The sequence below is a fragment of the Cervus canadensis genome, chromosome 12 (assembly GCF_019320065.1).
Source record: "Cervus canadensis isolate Bull #8, Minnesota chromosome 12, ASM1932006v1, whole genome shotgun sequence".
Classification (NCBI taxonomy): domain Eukaryota; kingdom Metazoa; phylum Chordata; class Mammalia; order Artiodactyla; family Cervidae; genus Cervus; species Cervus canadensis.
The window spans coordinates 32,928,535-32,951,731 of NC_057397.1; the positions used below are offsets into that span (position 1 = coordinate 32,928,535).

At 34.7% G+C, this 23,197-nt stretch overlaps 1 protein-coding gene across 1 annotated transcript; it reads left to right on the forward strand.

Annotated features, from left to right (window-relative positions):
- Window positions 1-1,918: 1,918 nt before the first annotated feature.
- XKR9 (XK related 9) lies at window positions 1,919-21,821 on the forward strand. The gene is made up of 3 exons (XM_043484110.1): window positions 1,919-2,252; window positions 14,973-15,175; window positions 21,193-21,821. The coding sequence occupies exons 1-3, from the start codon at window positions 1,981-1,983 to the stop codon at window positions 21,819-21,821; spliced, it is 1,104 nt and encodes a 367-aa protein (XP_043340045.1). The 5' UTR covers window positions 1,919-1,980.
- Window positions 21,822-23,197: the final 1,376 nt, after the last annotated feature.

Below are 23,197 nucleotides of genomic sequence, written 5' to 3' on the forward strand. Positions count from 1 at the left end.
CTCTAGGAACAGTCACTTTGAGGGTTAGTATGTCAACGTATGAATTTTGAGGTTCATACTCATAGAAAAGGATGAAGGAAAAAAATCATCTATAATACCATTAATTCCCCAGATAAAACTACTGTTAACGTTTTTTGCTATTTCTCCAGTCCTATTTCCTTTACATTTTCAAAGCTTTGAGATTATAACAGTATTTTTTCCACTTAACATTCTTTAAAGTGAAGTCAAAGACTGCAAACTCAGATGCTTACAGGTATCAGGCAGACAGGCAAAGTAATAATGGTAACTAACAGTTTTTAAGCCCTTACTGTACCATGTAGTTTTCTAGAGGCTTGTATGTATTATATATATTACCTTTCTTAACCTTAACAACAACCCTCTGAAATATATACCATTATTATCTCCATATTTCAGATGAAGAAAATAAGGGATAGGGAGGTAAAAAGAACATATTTAAGGATACACAGCTATTAGATAGCTGCATGGGCACTGAGACCTCACTGTTGAAATGACTGAAGTGGGGTGACTGGCTGCTGTGGTGAACTTGAGAGAGCCTTTGGCATCTAGGGTGGGTACCCACTGCTTATTAAGAAATGATAGTCTACTGTAGCAGATCTTTGAGTTCTTTGATAGCAGTGAAAACTCTGGATTTTTATATGAAATCTTGGCAATTCATTAGTACAATTAAAGAAATCCCTGTTGAGTTGAACAGATGTCATCTTCAGATTGCATTCATGTTTATAAAATAGGCTTCATAATAGTAATATCTACTTTTTAAGTTTGATGTAAGAATTATATGAGGACATTTTATTTGCAACATACAGGTCAATGCCTGGCATGTAATAACTTATTAATAGAATAAGTATTTTCCCCAGTCATCAAAATTCTTTATAAGTATCATTTACTACTATTTTTAAGAAATTATAAAACACATTAGTGCATATCTGTTGTAAAAAACTCAAACAATATGAAAAAAATATTTAAAAGATTGAAATTGCGTTTGCTTCCCACTCAACTCCTTTTCCCTCTCCATGTATAATAAAAAAGCATATACTGCAACATGTTATATTTATCCTTCTGGTACTTGCTTTTTTCATTTAATATATCTTGGAGACTTCCTGAAATCAGTTTATACGAAGCTACTTCATTCTTTTTAAAGGTTGCATAGTATATTCTTTAGTGTGAATGTACCATAATTTATTGAATTAGACTTCTCAATTGTCATTTGGGTTGTTTTCAGTTTTTGCTGTTTTAAAAATGTTTCTTGCAAAGAGCATATACCTTTGTGCATGTTTGTAGATATTTACCTAGGCTTGATTCTTAGATTGCTGTATCAAAGCACATTAAGAATTTTCACAACTGCTGGACCTTTGTTAAATATATTTTTAGTAGCTTTGTAATATTCCACTTTATGAATCTATAATTATTTAATTCTTTTTGTTGACACATTTAGATTATTTCCAATTTTTTGCCACTATATATAGTCCTTTAGTAAATATATTTGTGAGTAGGTTATGTTTTTTAAAAAGCAAATAGTCTGAGAGGAAGTTGTCAACTATTAAGTATATTTCTAACCCTTTACTTTCCCAAAGCTATATATTGTAAGAAATGTATTTAGTGGTAATATATTATTTTTAGAAAAAGTAGTGCTTTGATAAAGTCATGGCCTAGGATTTTTAATGTTAGAACCGAGATTTTTGGAATTTTTTATGTTTCATTTTAGGTGTTATCATCTGTAATGAAGATCACTGTGAAACAAGATTGAATAAAGCCTAGTAACAACTGGACTAGAGGTTGAGAAAAGAAAGTTAAAATTAGTCACTTTGGTTTTCGTGTTCCAATTTCATAATGTTTAATTTTTTAAATATTTAGGGAGTGGAAATTAAAATTCAGTGCTACACCACAGAATGCACTAATATTTGTTTTTTTCTTTTTGTATGAGAGGAGGAGGTAAATAACCAAGAGATATAGTGATTCATAATGAAATATACTAAGTTGAATTTTATGATGTCAGTCCTTGGCATTATGATCTATGTAACTGATTTAATTGTGGACATCTGGGTGTCTGTCAGATTTTTTCATGAAAAACAGTATGTTTTTGGTGTTTTAACAGTAAGCTTTATGCTCTTTGGAACACTTGTGGTCCAGTGTTTTAGTTATTCTTGGTTCAAGGCTGATTTCAAGGAAGCAGGCCAAGAAAGTCATCATTGTTTTCTTCTACTTCATTGCTTGCAAGGAGGAGTTTTTACAAGGTGAGCATATACTTTTGATCTTTAATACTGTTATTCTCTGATTCAGACAGAAGCTACTTTCTGTATCTGGTTAGTGCAAGGTACAAAGTTTCTCTGTTTGCATGTAGGACAAAGGTTACTTGCTTCTCACTAGCAATGCTTGCATGAGTCGTCGTACTGTCAGAATTTTCCAGGTTCATTAATAGAATGTTTTAATTTACCTAATTAAGTTGCTTTTTCTAATATCACATTTTTATGAGAAAGAAAAGGACTCACTTCTATGTCTTGTGAATCTTTTCTCCTCTATATTTTAAAACTGATTATATAAATACAGCCTATCACCTGCAACTCTGATAGAGCACTTACTTTTTAAGTAACTTGTACTGTTGATTTAATGAGATGAAATTTTTACTGCAATAGTGCAGTAGTCATGTGGTTAGCTAGGTACAGAATCACTCAGAACTAAAAACAAACTTAAAAAATCATGTTGTTTAAAACCTATTTTATGGTTAAAGAAAGTAGAATCTAAATGAGCCCCGAGAATTCTATGATTATCCATATATCTAATTTCACATGACCTTTTCTTTCATTATCTTAGATTTAATTCTGTTCAAAACAATATATATATATTAAAGGTAAGGAGTAGAATTAAAGACAAATATTAAGAGGATAATGTGCTATTTTGTTACAGTTAGGTTTTTTTTTCTTTTTTTTAAATTTTTTATTAGTTGGAGGCTAATTACTTCACATACAGTTAGGTTTTGAATTTGAACTATTTTAATAGTCATCTTTCCTGAGAAAGATTTTAGTGGTAGTAGAATTCTAGGTAAATAGTTATTTTCTCTCTGTATGTTATATTCTCTCATCTTTTTGTTTCCATTGTCATTATTGAGTAGTTAGATGTCAGTCTTGCTGTTGTTCTTTAAAAGGGTTTTTCTTTTCCCTCTGGTTGCTCTTATGATTTTTCTCCTTATATTTGGGTTTCTACAGTTTATGATATATCCATATGAAGAATTTATTTTTATTTCTTTCACTTGGGATTTGCTTGCTGTCTTGATTCTGTGAATTATTAGCTTCCATGAGTTCTGCACAATTCTTAGCCATTATCTTTTCTAACATTTTCTTTACTGTATTTCTGTCTCTTTTCCTTCTGTACTCCAAACAAACTTAAGATAGATTTTCTTGCTATATCCAACATGATTGTTACTGTTAGATTGTTTATTTGAGATCTTTCTTGTTTGCTAAGATAAGTCTGTATTGCTATAAACTTCCCTCATAGAACAGCTTTTGCTGTGTCCCATAGATTCAGTGTCATTGTGTTTTCATATTCATTTGTCTTCAGGTGTTTTTTTATTTCCTCTTTAATTTTGTTAGTGACCCATTGATTGTCTAGTAGCATATTATTTTTGTTTTTTATGCATTCTAGTAATTGATTTCTAGTCTTATGCCATTGTGATCAGAACAGATGCTTGATATGATTTCAATATTCTTAAATTCATTGAGACTTGTTTTGTGGCTTGTTATGTGATCTATCGTGGAGACTGTTCCATGTGCACTTGAAAAGAGTGTGTATCTTGCTGCTTTTGGATGGAATGGTCAGTATATAATCTGTTAAGTCCATCTGGTTCAGTGTCATTTAAGACCAGTGTTTTCTTACTGATTTTCTATCTGGATCTTACATCTCTCCCCTGATCTAAAGGTCTCCTACTATGTCAGTTTCTCTCTTTATGTCTGTCAATATTTGCTTTATGTATTTGGGTGCTCCTATGTTGTGTTTTTATATATTTACAATTGTTATATCTTCTTCTTTGATTGATCCCCTTATCATTATGTAAGTCCTTTTTTGTCTCGTGTTACAGTCTTTGTTTTAAAGTCTGTCTTGCCTGATATAAGTATTACTACCCCAGCTTTCTTGTGATTTCCACTTGTGTGTAATACTTTTCCCCATACTTTGTCTTTCAGTCTATATGTCTTTAGCTCTGAAGTGAGTCTTGGTAGGTAGCATATACAGGTCTTGTTTTTGTGTCCATTCATCTACTCTGTGTCTTTTGACTGGAGCTTTCAGTCGATTTACATTGAAAGTAATTATTGTTAGATATGTCTTATTGCGATTTTGTTAACTGTTTTGCAGTTCTTTGTTTTCTTCTTCTTTTGCACTCTTCCTTTGTGATTTGACGACTGTCTTTAGTGTTATGTTTGGGTTTCTTTCCCTTCTTTTGTGTATCTGTTATAGATATTTGTTTTATTATTACCATCTGAAAGTGTAGTTGCTCAGTCGTGTCTGACTCTTCATGACCCCATAGACTGTAGCCCACCAGGCTCCACCATCCGTGGTTTTTTCCAGGCAAGAGTACTGGAGTGGGTTGCAATTTCCTTCTCCAGGGGATCTTCCCGACCCAGGATCGAACCCCAGTCTGCTGCATTGCAGGCAGACGCTTTTACTGCCTGAGCCACCAGGGAAGTCAACAATCTGATTATCATACTGATATGTGATATGTGATATCATACTGATACGTGATTATTTTAAGTTGATGATGTTTTAAGTTCTAACAGTTTGTAACAACCATGCACTTTTGCTTCCCACCACCCATATTTACTGTTTTTGATTTCATATTTTATATCTTTTTGTTTTGTGTGTTCCTTGGATACTTATTATGGATATAGGTGATTTTACTCCTTTTGTCTTTTAACCTTCCTGTTAGCTTTATGAGTGGATGATTTACTACCTCTACTGTATATTTGCCTTTACCAGTGAGATTCTTCCTTTCATAATTTTCATATTTCTAGTGGTGGTCTCTTTTCCACTTAGAGAAGCTTCCTGAACATTTTTTTATAAAGCTGGTCTGCTGGTTCTAAACTCTTTTAGCTTTTGCTTGTCTGTAAAATTTTATCTCTCTCCTTCAAATCTGAATGATATCCTTGCTGAGTAGAGTATTCTTGCTTATAGGTTTTTTTCTTTCATCATTTTGACTATATGGTGCCACTCCCTTCTGGTCTGTAGAATTTCTATGAAAAAGGCAGCTGATAGTTTTACGGGAATTCCCTTGTACATGCAATGGAGATTCTACATTCTTACTTATTTTTATGCTTAGTAATTAGAGATGTTGGAATAAGTAGATAGTCATTTGGAGAAAATAAATAAACTATAAGTGGACCTTCACACAAAGGTCATACTTAGCTTATGCTCTAGCATGGTATGTGATCTTGAAAAGAAGTTTAGCCTGTTCTGTAATGAAGGTGAAATCTTTAGAAATACATTGGTAGAAACATAGAGATGGGTACAGTATTGGGAGAGTTTTAAAATGTTGCAGTTTATGTCTTCAGTTCCTCAGTCTTTTATATGACAGGTCATGGGCTCTAACTCCTCCTAATCAGAAGAATATCTGAAAGCATAAACTGGAAGAGCTTTGTTTCCAGAGAGACACTAAGCATCACCCACCTGCAACCCCCAACACCAAACCCAAACCACATGGACAAGGAAACAGCTTTTCCCCCGTTTGCCATTTAAATGGATAGACCACAGATTGTAGAAATTGACTAGAATGGAAATAAGAGGAAGTAATAACCAGTATATGCAACATAAGAACAGTAAAAGTTTTGTTTCACTTTGGAGTTGGGATAATTTAAGGTTGCATATTATAGAGTATACAGCTAGGTAAAATACCAGACACCAGGATAAATTTCAAATGACTCTAATATTTAATATAAGAAATGTACTATTAGAAAACATAGGAAAATTCCTTTATAGCCTTGAAATGGAGAGCCTTTCTAACCATAACTCAAAATCCCCAAGCTATAAAAATTATAGATTTGACAATAGAAATTGCATGCAATAAATAAAAACAAAAATATCCCAACAAACAAAAGCAAAGCAAAAAGGAAAACAGTTTTCATAGGGGAAAATATTTGTAATTTTTAATAGAAAAAGACCTAGTCTTTTAATATTTCATGAGCTTCTGAAGTCAAAGAGATAAAGGTCATCCTCCCAGTTGAAAAATGGGAAAAAGAATGAGGATATTTTAGAGAAGAGGAAATACAAATGGCTCTTAAGTTGTCTGAAGGATACTATACCACATTCATAGTTTAAAAACTGTCAATTAAAACTTCACTGAGATACTTTACCTACCAGATTGGTGAAAATCCAAGTGATAATACACTCTCATGGTAAGGTATGGGAAAACAGGTATTCTCATACTTTGTTGATGGGAGTATGGATTGGTACAATCCACGTGAAGGACAGTTTGAGCATATTTCAGGTGCACATACCTTTAGGTCAGAGTTCCTCTTCTGGGGATTTATCATACCTGCATACATGTAAAATGACATATGCATAGCTTTTCAGTTGTGTTGTTTATAAGAGCAAAATACTGGAAGCAATTGAAATGTCTGTTGGTAGAGTTTATAGTATATCTATGCTATGTCATACTACAATAACTATTACAAAGAATGATAAAGTACTTAATATACTGAAATGGCAAAATCTCCAGGATGTACTTTTAAGTGAAAAGACAGGGTGCAGACAACAGGCATGATATAATACAGTCTATTTTTAAAAGGTGGTGAAAAGGCATATTTACATGTGTTAGTATATGTGTAAAGAAACTCTAGAAAGGGTATACATGAAACTAGTAATCATGAATTCTTATGGTCATGGGGAAGGGTGAAAACTGGCTAGTTAGGTCATAGGAGTGGGGTAGAGTATTTTCAAAAAGTTAGTAACTTCTTTTTTGATTTTTGATTTATGTGAATATTTTGCCTATTAGTTAAAAAAGAAGAAAAAGAAAAACTGAATTAGGTTTCCTATTACTGTTAAAGGCAGTGCCAAAGAATACTCAAACTACTGCACAATTGCACTCATCTCACACGCTAGTAAAGTAATGCTCAAAATTCTCCAAGCCAGGCTTCAGCAATACGTGAACTGTGAACTTCCAGATGTTCAAGCTGGTTTTAGAAAAGGCAGAGGAACCAGAGATCAAATTGCCAACATCCGCTGGATCATCGAAAAAGCAAGAGTTCCAGAAAAACATCTACTTCTGCTTTATTGACTATGCCAAAGCGTTTGACTGTGTGGATCACAATAAACTGGAAAATTCTGAAAGAGATGGGAATACCAGACCACCTGACCTGCCTCTTGAGAAACCTGTATGCAGGTCAGGAAGCAACAGTTAGAACTGGACATGGAACAACAGACTAGTTCCAAATGGGAAAAGGAGTACATCAAGGTTGTATATTGACACCCTGCTTATTTAACTTATATGCAGAATGCATCATGAGAAACGCTGGGCTGGAAGAAGCACAAGCTGGAATCAAGATTGCCGGGAGAAATATCAATAACCTCAGATATGCAGATGACACCACCCTTATGGCAGAAAGTGAAGAGGGACTAAAAAGCCTCTTGATGAAAGTGAAAGAAGAGAGTGAAGAAGTTGGCTTAAAGCTCATTCAGAAAACTAAGATAATGGCATCTGGTCCCGTCACTTCATGGCAAATAGATGGGGAGACAGTGGAAGCAGTGTCAGACTTTATTGTTTTGGCTCCAAAATCAATGCAGATGGTGACTGCAGCCATGAAATTAAAGGACGTTTATTCCTTGGAAGGAAAGTTATGACCAACCTAGACAGCATATTTAAAAGCAGAGACATTACTTTGCCAACAAAGGTCCATCTATTCAAGGCTATGGTTTTTCCAGTAGTTATGTATGGATGTGAGAGTTGGACTATAAAGAAAGCTGAGTGCTGAAGAATTGATGCTTTTGAACTGTGGTGTTGGAGAAGACTCTTGAGAGTCCCTTGGACTGCAAGGAGATCCCGCCAGTCCATCCTAAAGGAGATCAGTCCTGGGTGTTCATTGGAAGGACTGATGCTGAAGCTGAAACTCCAATACTTTGGCCACCTCAAGTGAAGAGTTGACTCATTGGAAAAGACCCTAATGCTGGGAGGGATTGGGGGCAGGAGGAGAAGGGGACGACAGAGGATGAGATGGCTGGATGGCATCACTGACTCAATGGACATGGGTTTGGGTAGACTCCGGGAGTTGGTGGTGGACATGGAGGCCTGGGGTGCTGTGATTCATGGGATCGCAAAGAGTCGGACACGACTGAGCGACTGAACTCACTCATTACTGTTAAACAGATACTTGATAAATAAACATTTTCCTCTTTTTGTCTGTCTTTTTCTTTGTGTTTTCTTGGTGCAGGAAGTGACCCAATGCAGACATGAATAGTGAGAAATAAGGAAAAATTAAAGCGGTTCTTAAAAGTGGCCAAATTATCCAAGGATTTGTCTAAACTAAGTATGCAAAAACATGAAATATACTAAACTACAGATTCATTTCCCTACAGAATAGATAAATTGAGTTTGTGTTGGTAGATGAAAGACAAGGAATGTCAACATGAATTATTTATTCGGTATAAGTGTCTTGCTACTAAGTGTGTTCTTATTGCTTAGTGATCTGTGGGGTAGAACGATTTATTTTCCAGAATATAAATTATATGACACTTTTGTATTTCTATTTTATGTATGACTTGTGATAATACCTTTTTCTTTGCCAAAGGAGACTTTTTCCTTTGATGGATATATGAAAAGAATTTGTTTTATTTGCAATATGGAAGTTATTATTGCTCTTTTTAAATAGCTGGTTAAAAGGTTCAAATTGTGTGAAACAGAGTACAGTGGGAGAAGAGTTTCAATTCCTCCACAGGTCCCTAGGCCCTTCTTTAAGGAATTTCTTAAAGTGTGAAAGTGAAAGTTGCTCAGTCGTGTCCAACTCTGTGATCCCATAGACTCTAGAGATCATGGAATTCTCCAGGCCAGAATACTGGAATGGGTAGCCTTTCCCTTCTCCAAGGGATCTTCCCAACCCAGGGATTGAACCCAGGTCTCCCACATCGCGGGCGGATTCTTTACCAGCTGAGCCACAAGGGAAGCACAAGAATGGTAGCCCATCCCTTCTCTAGCGGATCTTCCTGACCCAGGAATCAAATCAGGGTCTCCTGCATTGCAGGAAGATTCTTTAGCAACTGAGCTATCAGGGAAGCCCGAAGTTTCTTAAATGGGCATTAAATAGTTGAACATTTTTTCCTTACCCATTCTTCTATTTAAAGCTCTTTAGATAGAGATCATCTGGTAATGTTCAAGTTCCTAGGGTGCAATATATATGAAACTTGAGAGTCTGGGCCCTTCAATCCCTAAATATGTGGGGATTTTCCTAGATATGTTATTGTTGTTGATTTCTCATTCAATTTTATTTTGATCAGAAAACATAATTTGTGTGATTACAGTCTTCTTTAATTAACTGACATTTCATTTCCCAGCACATAGTCTAACTTGGTGAATATTCCATTTGAAATGGAATATTCCATTTGAAAAGAATTTGTGACTTGCCTTTGTTGAGTGTCCAGCTCTTTGAGATCCCATGGGCTGTAGCCCACCAGGCTCCTCTGTCCATGGGATTTCCCAGGCAAGAATACTGGAGCAGGTTGCCATTTCCTTCTCCAGGGGATCTTCCTGACCAAGAACTTGAACACTTCTTCACTGCGTGTGGATTCTTGACCACTGTGAGCCACCTGGGAAGCCCCTGGTTGAGCATAGTGGTCTATAAATATAAATTAGGGCAGTATATTGATAATGTCATTAAAGTCGTTTATATTCTCACTGATTTTTTTTCTTTTCGCCTACCTTTTCTTTCGTTTACTGAGAGATGAGTGTTAAAATGCTATAAGACTGTGGATTTATCTTTTTCTCCTCCTACTTTTGACAGTTTTTGCTTCATGTGTCTTAAAACTCTGTTATTAGGTACATTCAGATGTGTGCTGGAAAAATTTATTCATATCATCATGAATGAATGATGAATGCTCTTTGATTTGAAATCTATTTTGTCTGGCATACTAATATAGCCATACTAACTATTTTTTCTGATTGCCCTTCAAACTGTCTGTATCTTTATGTATAAAGAGTGAAAGTGAAGTTGCTCAGTCTTGTTTGACTCTGCCACCCCCTGGAGCCTACCAGGCTCCTCAGTCTATGGAATTTTCTAGGTGATAATACTGGAGTGGGTTGCCATTTCCTTCTCCAGGGGATCTTCCCAACCAAGGGATCCAACTTGGGTCTCTCGCATTGCAGGCAGACGCTTTTTTACCATCTGAGCCACCAGGGAAGCTCAAGATGTATAAAGAGAGTCTCTTCCAAATCACAGAGAGTTGAATCCTAATGTTTTTTTTCCAGCTTGACAGTCTTTTATTAATTGAAGTATTTAATCTATTTCCATTTCATATATTATTGCAATTATTGATATAGTTGTTTTCTTGGCCTACATATTATATTCTTTTCATGTTTTCTGTTTGTGTTCATTGAGCTGTATGTTGTTTTTAATCAACTTTGGAAAATATTTTTGGCCAGTATGTTGTCAAGTTTTATTTTTTTCCTGTCCCATTTTCTTTGTTTCTTTTGTGACTTCAATTACACCTGTGTTATGAGGTTCTGTTAGTTTTTTCCTAATTTTTTCTGTGTGTGTTTGCTAATTGCAATATCTGGGTCATCTGTGGGTATGTTTCTGTTAACTGATATGTTTCTATTACCTGGTTTTCCCCTTTAGCATAAGTTACATTTACTCTTAATTTGCATTAAGAGTGAATTTTTTTTACTCAAGTAAAAATTTTACTCAAGTAATTTTTTTTATTGTGTAATGGGCATTGTGATTGATACCTTGTAGTGACTGTAATTGCTGTTATCTTCCATTGAAGAGAAAGCAAATAGCTAAATTATTGGCACATTACCTTGATGTATTACAGAGACTTGGTTTAAGCTTTATTAGGGAAGGTCTGTTTTTTGCTTTTGTCCTTAGTCCTAGGGAAAGTCTCACAGACCCAAAATATAGTCTCTATTTCTAAAACATGGCCTTTTGGGGTTTCAATGGGATGCCTGAAGTATTTACCAAGCTCCTTGAATTTGGTGGGTTGCAAACTCCATACTCTTCCTTATGGTAGATAGCTGCTGAAATCTCTGCCCAGGTCCCATTTAGCCATTGTTCCTCAGTTCCTTGGAGTCTCACCCTACATATATATATAGTAAGGGTTTGACCGAGGATTTAAGAAGAGTATATGCAGATTTGGGGTTTCTTTTACTCTGTGGCTCCCTCTTTTCTGAGGTCCCTCTTAATTTCTAACCACTCTGGCAGATTCAACCTCAGTCCTCTGACACTTTGAGCCAATAATAATTTGACTTTCTGCTTGAACTGTGTCTGTTTTGTACCGCTTGGACTTTGGGATGCTTTTAGAGGAAAAGCCACATGTGCTTCTCCTGTAGTATTGTTCCCTTCTCTCAAGGGTTAAGTGACCTCATGCTTCTTCCTACTTTTGGTTGCTCTTCAGTGCCTTGTTATCTTTATAATTTATCATTGTCATCAGTAGGAGGGTGAGCTTGATGCAAAGGAATCCATCATTACTAGAAGCTGTTGCCTCTTTATCTCAAATAAAATAATACATTATGATAAAATATGCTAAGAAAGCTCCTTCTGTTTATTTTTCTTTGGCCTCTTCATCATTTATCCCATAAAACTGAAACAATATCCTGTTGATTAAAAAATTATATTCATACTCCCCTTTGCATGAAATTATCCTTAGATAAGCAGAACTTTGTATACATTTGCCACTAAGTGCTGCAGATTTGGAAAATATTCCTCCTTAAAGTCCCTGGAAATATTAATGTGCACATCTGTGAACAGCCCCATCTGTTTTTTTGTTTAACAGGCATTGACATAGCACTTAACATGTGCCAGTTACTGGTCTTAAGCATTTTACATGTATTAGTTCCTTTAATCCTTATATCAACCCAATGAGGTAGGTATGATGATTACTCCCTTTTTCAAATGAGCAACCTGAAACATCACTAAGAAGTATTGGAGCAAGGATTTGAATCCAAGCATCCTGAGTTTTTTAGAGTCATTGCTCTTAATCACTGTACTCTGCTAGCTCTCCCACTCTGTGCTACCTATATTAATTTGCTCTGAGCATGTACCAATAATGTTTGTGTGTTTTTCAAGTTTTTCAGTTAGTGGTATCTATCCTCTTGCTTTAAAAGGATAGATACCTTTAAAAACAGGAACCACATACTGTATTGCTTATTAGTCTTACGTAATGTACACACGGGAACTCCTTACTGTGCCGTGTCCGACTCTTTGTGACCCCATGGACTATAGCCTAACAGGCTCCTCTGTCCATGGGATTTTCCAGGCAAGAGTACTGGAGTGGGTTGCCATTTCCTTCTCCAGGGGATCTTCCCGACCCAGGGCTTGAACCCAGGTCTCTAGCATTGCAGATAGATGCTTTACCGTCTGAGCCACCAGGAAGCCCCCCTTATTGTGCCAGATACCCAGAAAAAACTCAAACACAAATTATCTTACGAATCTTGCCTGTAAATCCTGGACAGTGTTAATCATTTTTTCCTGTGCTTTTACAATATATCAATAGTATTTATATTTCTGTTGAGTGGTTATTTCTTCTGCCTCATTTTGCAGTTAGCAGTTCATAGGCTTGATCTTCCTACTGGGCTGTAAGGTCATTGAAGGTGGAGGTCATGTCTTCATCATTTTTGTAGACCTTGTGCCCTGGCATCTAGTCCACATGGAATATAATGGACTATGTTATCCTAAAACTATTATGGTAAAAATATACTTCTATTTGCTAGGTGAAGAATCTTTGCATATTCATATATGTATACATCATGTTTACAATCAGAATATCTTATGTATTTCAACTTTTCAAAGCCTTTTCATATCTACTGTCTCTTTATGGAAAAATTGTCATGAGTTTTTCATTTGTTCATTCCTTCAGTAAATATTTTCTGAGAGCCTGCTATGTCCCAGGACTGTTCTAGTTGCTTAGGATATGGCAATGAACAAAACAAAGTCCCTGCTTTCATGCAGATCTCATTCTTGTGAGAAGGTACAAATAAAAATATATAATGTGTCAAGTGGTAATAAAGAAAAATAATAGGATAAAGAGAATATGATGGTGTGATCTGGAAAGATATCAGTAAGAATGTGGCATTTGAATAGAGACCTGAATGAAGTTAAGGAGAAAGCATGTAAAATCTCTGGGGTTTAGAAGAGTTCCAGGAAGAGGCAATAGCAAAGACCAAGGCCTTTAAGTTGGAAAAAAACAGCACGAATAGTACCCTGGAAGTGTGGGAGACTTGAAAGGGAAAGGCAGTGTTACAGTGTGTGTGGGAGTCAGATTACAGGGGGCCTTGTAAGATGGGGTAAAAACTTTGTGTTTTATTCTAAGTATGATGGAAAGCATTAGAATATTTTGACTGGAGGGATAGCATCTAAATTATGGTTAACAGGTTCAACCTAGATGCTGTATAGGGAGCAAGAGTAGAATCAGAGATACCAGTTATGAGGCTATTGAAGTAATTCAGGCCAGAGACATTGGCTGCTTAAACTAGGATGGAGGCAGTGGAAGCGATAAGATGTGTTTAGATTTGGAAATATTTGGAGTTTGAACTAAGAACCAAGAGAACCCACTGGGGATTTTTTTTTTTTTTTTTTTTTTTTTTTTGGGAATTTTTATAGGGTGTTAGAAAAAGAAAGAAATTGGAAATTATTCCCACATTTTGTTTTGAGCAACATGATGAATATTAGTGCCATTTTTACTGAAATGGGAAACATTGACAGAGCAGGTTGAAGCAGGATATATATCACTATTGTAACTTTATATATGAGGAAATTGAGGTATAAATAAAGAATTTTGATAAACTTTGGGCTAGAATCCTAATTGTCTTATTGCTAGCCTCAGATATTTTAAAAATAATTGTTTCAATTATTTTTGTCATTAATTTTACTTGAATGATGATAACTCATGTTCATTTAAAAATTCCTTGTAAAGAAGAGCCTGAGCAAGGATGTTTTAGGAGTCTTTGAAATTTTATATATTTTTCAGGATGCTGTTGGTCACAGAGACTAATGCTTTGTATTTATGGAGTACAGATGACCCTTGAATAACATGGGTTTGAACTGTGTGGATTCACTTATATGCAGATCTTTTCAGTAGTAAATATTACAGTACTACCCAGTCTGAGGTTGGTTGAATCCATGGATGTGGAACTGAGGACACAGGGCCAACTACCAGCTAGCGATTATGCATGAATTTTTCAACTGCACAGAGGGTTGGTGTCCCTAGCCCCCATGTTGTTCAAGGGTCAAGTAATTATTTGCTAGATTAAATTGAAAGAATATTCAGTCTTATCTTCAACCTTGACATATTCATAAGGGCATGTATTAATATCTGTCTTATAATTAAGATAAATTGCGTGAAGTGGACGTTGCAGTTTGTCTTTCAGAAAGTAGTGGTTAGGACTAGGAATCATAAGATAAAAGTTTGGACTCTAGGTCTGCTCCTGACACTTTGTGTATCTTTCAGCATATCATTCTAGTTCTCAGTCTTACTTTTCCCGACTGTTAATTGGGAATAATACCGACTCATGTCTCATAATTATTTTGAAGATGAAATAAGATCATGTATGCTTAATAGTGCTAGCACACACTGACACATCAAACATCCAATAAAAATTGTGGAGTCTTGAATCTCAATACAACTACTGTGAAATGTTTACAAAATTGTAGCAGATAAAAGTTTGTGGGAAAATTCTATTCTTAAACACGTATTTTTTTCAAAATTATTATGTATATGAACACACATGAAGAATCTATTACTGAAGATAAATGTTCATGTTTACTTTACAGGTATTGGTTTGCCTTGAAACAAGGTTATCAAGTGGCTTTCAAGTATGGCAGCAAAACTGAAAACTTCCTGGAAAAACAGATTAATGATAGGGTGACAGATTTGAGCATGCTAAGGCTGTTTGAGACCTACCTGGAAGGTTGCCCACAACTTGCTCTTCAGCTCTACATCTTTCTGGAACATGGTCAAGCAAATTTCACTCAGTGTAGGTCTTTCTTAATTCCTTGTGTTAGATGGATGCCACTGATATCTTACGTCAACTGTGTAACTCTTTGGCAGGTTTTATGTTTATTTTTATCATTTTTTAAAGAGTAATTTGTTATTTTTGAAAAGAAGTGCATAGTTCAAATATCAAAAAGTATTTAAAGGTGTACTGTCTCTCTCCTCTTCTTCCTATTCCTTCTTTTTGCCTACAAATGAAACTATTGTCAGCTTTTTAATGATTGTTTCAGAAAAATTTTTTTTCAGAGCCTATATTTATTCTTTTTCTTTTATAGAAATGGTAACATGAAAACTATCTTCGTTTTTTTTTTTTTTTTACTTAATGTATGTCTTGGAGATCTAAACATATTGGTACAGAAAGAGTGCCCACATTTTATTTTTATTATCTGCATAGTTTTATAAATTATAGATGTATTCTGAATTATCTAACAAGCTTCTTTATGTTAATTTAGGTTGTTTCTAATATTTTACTGTTGGAAAAAAATTCTGCTGTGAATAATCTTATGCATGCATCCTTTTGCATGTGTGAAGTTTATCCATAGGGTAAATTCCTAGAATTAGAATCATTGTGTAAATGTGCACCTGCTACAAAACTAATGTTTGCTTTGCAAATTGGTCAATATGTTGCTTTTTTATAGCAGATTTTCTCATGGTTAAATGCACATTTTAAAAGGACAGTTTGGTATTTCTATTAAAAAATATTTTAATAGGTGTTTATTTTGAGATGTTAAAAACTACTTATTTGATGAAAATAGTTGCTCTTTTCATTAGTGATGAGAGTTCCATGTGGTCTTGGATTCACCTCAGAGTAGTAGCAGATTGTCCTCTCTCTATGCTAGATTTTCTTGTTAGATGAGTTAATTCCCCTAAACAGTCTTCTCTGTTCCCAATTTCCCATAAACCTCTAGATGTAGTCCTTTCTAATATTTTCATATTTGTTAGTGTAACACTGAAATGAGCCTACAGCATATGAGATCTCTTTTTCCTTGTGATGCCCAGAATGGTTGTATATTATATAGTCCCTGAAGCTAAAGATCAACATTTAGAGCTTACAACCTGTGCTTTGGTAGATCTGCTGATGTTAACTGTGGCTGCTTCTGTGTGCTGGGATCACGAATGATTTTACTTATTTCATCTTCTTTATATTTTTCTGAATTTCAAAATTTTTATAGTAACCATGTTTTGATAATCAGGAAGAATAATTCAAAATGTAAAAAAAAATCAATTTGTGTATAGAACGACTTCAGAAAACTGAACATATTCTTTTATCTTTGTTCCTCCCTGAAATCATGCTAAAGAGGAAAGTAAAGGGGTGAAAACAATAAGACTCATAAGGATGAAGAGAATGCAGAGTAGAACAGCAGACTAGAAATATCAGTAAATATTTAGAAGATGGAAAGCAGATGGAAAACTTGGGTTATTCAAATCAGTTCCACCACCACCAAAAGGCTAAATTATTTGAATCAATTCTCCTGAAATTATCTGAAACAATTGGGTATATAGTTTCAAAATTCTTCATAAAAGCTTAAAATAGTCCGATGTAACAAAATATGCATCAAAGTGGGAGTGGAGCAGGGTTGAGTAGGACTGTGAAGGCATTTACCCCTGAGGAGTTTTACAGAAACTTATACACAGCAGATTCAGTTTTGATAGCTTCCCAGAGTCTGGAGGACTGGAGACAAAACTCAGGGTCCTCACAAGGGAGGGATATCTAGTAGAAAATCCTACTTGTAAAGCTGACGTGCCAGAAGGCACCTTCCCCCTCCTCAGGATAAAAGTGAAGCTACCTACCTCTAAATGAAAATTGACTGCATAAACAAAAATAGTACTATGTGGCTAAGGAAAAGAATGAAAATACAAAACAGAAATAATACAAGACAGGTGGAAGATGAATGGAGTTAAACTGTCTTAAATGCCTTGTACAGTTCAGGAGAAAGGTAAAACAGAAATGAATCTGGGCTTTTTAAGGTGTAAAATTAAACAATTAGACCCTATTTTTTTTTAAGAATATATTATTAGGAAGACAAAATTAGATATTATGTTAGTCTGCTTGGGCTGCGGTAACAATACCACAGACTGGGCAGCTTAACCAACAGAAATATATTTTCTCATAGTTCTGGAGACTGGAAATATGAGATCAAGGGGCCCAGTTGGGTTGGTTTCTGGTGAGGACTCTTTGGGTTGCAGATGGCCACCTTTTTGCTGTGTCCTCACATGTCTTTCCTCTATGTATGGAGAAAAAGTGAGATCTCTGGTATCTCTTTGTCTTCTTACAAGGATACCAGTCCTGTTAGATTCAGGCTCCATCTTTATGATCTTGCTGAACCTTAATTATCTCTCTAAAGGGCCTATCTCAGTGTAATCACATTGGGGGTTAGAGCTTTAACATATGAATTTTGGAAAAATATAATTCAGGCCATAAAAGGTATGAAAACAAGCATTTTTTAAAATATAAAAAATAAGTAATAGCAAATTACAGGGATAAGAAATCTGACCAATACCACAAATTTCACAAGAGAAAGAAAAGTGGTATCTTTTTCTTATTTTAATGCTCTTTAATACAAATTTTTAGTATCTGACTGGCTTTTGATTTGATAATGATTTCATACTTTCTGTAGAAAAGAAAAATTCAACCTTTTTTGTAGCATAGTTAATAGAAATTTTATCTTTTAATTTAGAAAAGTTTCTTTCAACTTCACAAATTATTGATAATGTTATATGTATATTTTTGGATTATTGTCACATTTGAAACAAACTCTACCAATTTATTCAATAATGTGGTTTAAGATCAGGGTATATCAAGATTTTTTTTTTGATGAAGTAACTGATTTTAAATACTGTTTGAATTGACAACACTAATTTATTGTTGATGTCTAATTTAGTAAATTGTGGGAGTCTTGTTTTTTTTCACTGATGTCAATAATGTCGAATCAGAAGAAGTTAAAAAGAATCTGTATAGATGTAATTGGGCAGAGTCATTCCATACTGAGAGAAATGCATAAACAAAGACATGGTTTGGCAAAGACAAGGAAATTCAGTTTGGATAAAGTGTAATGTACAGATTAGATTAGAAAAATGGGCAGAAAAAGTATATGGGAAACAGGTAGGTAAGCAGAAAATGGAAAATAATATCAAACAAATAGTGTCAGGTGGACAAGGATAAATCATCATGCCTTAATGTTAAGGAATCAAAGACCTGTTCATGGCAGGATAGTGAAGCGTTCCCTGGTAGCTCGGAGGTTAAAGCGTCTGCCTGCAATGCGGGAGATCTGGGTTGGATCCCTGGGTCGGGAAGATCCGCTGGAGAAGGAAATGGCAACCCACTCCAGTATTCTTGCCTGGAGAATCCCATGGACAGAGGAGCCTGGTGGGCTATAGTCTATGGGGTCGCAAAGAGTCGGACACAACTGACCGACTTCACTTCACTTCTTCAAGATAAGGCAAACTGCTTGAAAATCCTAGATCTGTTACTTACTCATCATAATTATCCAAGCAAATCTTATAAACAAATCTTCCTAAACCTAAACTCTTCTCAACTCAATTTCTCTTTAGCTAGAGCCCCAAAATGATGACAGTTGCTTTAGTACACTTAGGGAAAAATGTGGAAGAGGGAAAGTAGGAGTAGAAACAGGGAATTTAAGCAATTACAATGAAAACATCTTATTTTTCCAAATTTTATAAAAGTATATGACAAAGTGAACACATTGCCAGGGCTTTGCCAGGCTTGGAAGGAGTCTGGGCAGGCATGGGTCCCTGAAATTTAAGCTTCATTACCTCCATGATAAATCTTCCTGTGAGGTAGAAATTTTGATTAAACTTTAATCTGTTTAGTATACATGTTGTAATTTCTTGGGAAGTCTTCAAAGAATAAAAGCAGCATATCTCTGAAGGACATGTGTAACTAGATTGAAAAGTTGATAAAATGGTCCACACCAAGCCCATCATTATAACATTTCAGAGACTTAAAGATTTTAGAAGATTTGAAAGAAAGTAAAGATTGTTTAAGTATAGAGAAAGGGAATAACTTTGATATCCTTAAGTGTAACACTTGAGATTAGAATTTAAAAGATAAATGACTTCAAAGTTTCCTTGGAAAAAATTTTTAAACTTTGAATTCTATTTCTGTTGAAACTGTATATCAAATATGGAGGGTAGAATAAAGACATTTAGAGACATTCATGCTTAAAAGTTCAGCTTAGGTGCAGCTTTTCTCAGAAATGTCTGGAGGTTGTTTGATCCAACCATGAGAATGAAGCAAGAAAGAAATAATGGGAAACAAAATCAACAGTGAAGAAAGGTAAAGGCAAGTTCTGGGAAGACAGAAAGCAAACCTTGACAACAGCTACCTTTGACCAGAAAGGTCATATTATTATTTTAAAAAAAGCTAATAGATGTATCTGGGAGTTTAATTAATTTGAAGAGTTTGCTAAAAAATATTTATGAGTCATGAAATAATAATAAGCAAAGTAAGGAACAAAGAAATGTTTTAAAAATATTGCATTGTATACTTGAAAGTTGTCCTGTTGACCCACCAAAAATATCATGGGGGGATGAGGTATTAATTAACCTCATTGTGGTCATCATTTTGTATATATATGTGTATCAAATCATCACATTGTAAACTTGCATATATATTGATAATATCTCAGTAAAGCTGAGGGGTTTTTTAAAATTAATAAAATGCTTCAACAAAAAAAGTTTTTAAAAGGAAAGGAAATATAAGCAGAAGGTAGTAATTTGGCCGAGCAGCTTTTAAATCAATAAGCAGTGTCTAAAGTAGATAAATTTTAAAAAAAAGCACAGTATGTGTTTTATTTAGAAATAGGGCAATAATGTCAGAAGAAAAGCTAAAAGTTGACAGTGGTTTTTTTCTGAGGGTCCCTACTGAGAAGTGAGAAGGGGCAGAGCAAGCTACTGCTTTTTTTCTTATAAGTTCTATGGCATTTATTGATGTTTAAAAACGAAGTATATGTACTGGATTTGGTAGAAATTAAAACCAGTTATAAAAAAGACACCACTGAAGGGCAGTTTAGGGGAAATGATGTTTTAATTCATATTTTTGAATTAAAGAAGAAAGAAAAGTCCAACTAATTAGTGGAGTCCACAGAATGCTATATGCTAAAACCAGGAGAGTGGACAAAGTCATTTATAATCCTCTTCAATAGATAGATCTGTCTTAAATCTGTCTTTCTTTCTTAATATATTGACCTTCAATGAGCTTAAATGGGAATGATGAGCATTCTGTATTCTACTCTAAATTACTTCCTTCTAATTCCCTACTATCTTTGCTTTCAGTTTTATGTCCCCAACTTTGACGGTGGGATAATGACATGTCTTTCCAAAGTAGTAATTAACTTTTCTGTTATTTGATGGGATAAAAAATAGGCTAAAGTTGTAAAACCTATAGAAATTTATAAGTTTTAGATCATATTTGTTCATTTGATCTATCATCTTAAAGACATGGGAAACTGAGCTGTTAATAGCTCATACTTAGGTTAAAGTTTCTATTTAACCTCCTTCCCTGTCTTTCTGCTGTTTTCTTTCTTGGATGCCATTTCTCAGTGAATTAGGTTTATGCCCAAGGCCAAAGTCAAAAAGATTGGAAAAGCTAGGACTATAACTAGTCTCTTAGAAAACTTCCATAGTATGCAGTTTGCATTGTACCAGGTGCTCAAGATTTGTCCAGTGAATTTATTCACATTCTGGTATAGTGGTTAAGTATACCAACTTTGGAATCGGGCAGATTTCAATTCAGATCTCACCTCTCTGCAACTTGCTGGCTGTGTGATTTGGGTCAAGTAATACATATATTCTCTAAGCCTCAATTCCCTCATATGTAGTACAGAAATATTAATATCTATTTCAAATGATTAAATGAGTATATAAAGTGCCCAACTTGTGTTTGTGGCTGTGTATATACAGATAAAATATGTATGGTGTATAATAATATTGCTATTATTATTTCTATAACTACATCCTTAAAAATGTTTTGTTTTGTAGATGCAGCCATCGTGGTCTCTTGCTGTGCTGTTTCTTGGTCGACTGTTGATTATCAAGTAGCTTTAAGAAAATCCTTACCTGATAAAAACCTCTTTAATGGACCCTGTCCCAAGCTTGTATATCTCTTTTACAAGTTGTTTACATTATTATCTTGGATGTTGAGTGTTGTGCTTCTTTTATTCTTAAATGTTAAGATTGCTTTCCTTCTGTTGTCATTTCTTTGGCTTTTAGGTATATTTTGGGCATTTAAAGAACAAACTGATTTTTGTGTTTCCACAAGTATGGAAATCCTATATAGGATTGTTGTTGGATTCATTCTTATCTTTACATTTTTTAATATTAAGGGACAAAATACCAAATGCCCAATGTCTTGTTATTATATTGTAAGGGTATTGGTCACATTGGGGATATTGATTGTGTTCTGGTTTGAGCCGCTCTCTATTTTTAATGCAGACTATTTTATACCTGTCAGCATTACTATAGTTCTTTCTCTTCTCCTTGGAATTATTTTTCTTCTTGTTTATTATGGGACTTTGCACCCAAACACAAGTGAAGAGACTAAACTGGATGAAGTTGATGGAAAACCAGCTCAAAGAGATTGTAGAATGAAGTATTTCCTCATGGAATAAGCTATTCACTTAAGAGATATGTTTCCTTATTTTTTATTTCATTGGTTAGTAAAGAAAAAGTTTGTGTATGTGTGTGTTTCTTATTTTTGCCTATCTTAATTTGATACCAGTTCTAGTACATTAATTATGAATGTTAGAGAGTATACTAATATTTTTATTATTTAATTTCTCTATTGCCTTGTAAAGTTGCCATCTTGAGCCTGAACTGAAAGAAAGGGTCTAATTCTCATAATTAGAAGGTAGAATTGAATTGCCTCCAACTTTTCCCTCATTGTTTCTGAGCTAAAACTGGTGTTTGTCATCTTTCCTCTATTTTCTTGATCCAGTTTTATATATATATATATATATATGTATGTATGTATGTATATCTTTTTTTTTCAGTGAGTTGGAGACAGATTGAGAAGAGGAAAAGGAGGGAAGAGGAAGAAAACAAAAATAAATTAATCATTTAACCCATCTTAACCATTTTTAAGAATATAGTTCAGTAGTGTTAACTATATTCACTTTGTTGTGCTGCTCTATTAACATTTTTATCTTGCAGAACTGAGACACTATTTCCATTGAACAATTTCCCATTCCTCTCTTTCTCCCTGGCAAACACAATTATATTTTCTATTTCTATGAAGTTGGCTATTGTAGATATTGCGTATGAATGGAATCATGAAGTATTTGTCTTTTTGTGACTGGCTTATTTCACTTAGCATGATATCCTCATGGTTCATCTATACTGTAGTGTGTGAGAAGACTTCCTTCTTTTTAAAGGATGAAAAATATTCCATGGTATATACATATATGCCACATTTTCTTTATTTATACTTCATTGGGTTGCTTCTACCTCTTGGCTAATTTTGAATTGTTTCCTGGATACTATGAGTATGTTTAGATCCTCTTGATTGTTTCTTAGAGGAATATTTTTTTTTTTTCTTTCAGAAACTTAAACTCTGAGCTCTAAAGAGTCTTTATTTGGTTAGCCTTCAATGTACTCCTTGGAGTCTGCCCCTCACGTATATATAGTTCAGTCAGTCAGAGATTTGGGAAGAGTTAATACATGAAATGAGGCTTACTGTATGTTGGCTGTCTCCTTTTTACGACTTTCACTGTCACTTTTCAGTTTCTGTGGTCACTCCATACTCTGTCCTTGAGGACTTTAAGCCAGTAAGACCGCAGCTTTTCTATCTCGGTTTGTATACACAGTGTGCCGACCAGGGTCTACCTTCACTCAGTGCCATTCCTTCTTCACAACGTTGACTGCCTTCCTGTGTCTGCCTACTTTTTTTCCAGGTAGTTTTTTTTTCATGTTTTATCCAGAGTTTATAGTGGACTTTTTTTGAGAAAGAGTTTAAGCAGTAAGAGTTATACCCATCTTTTTATTAATC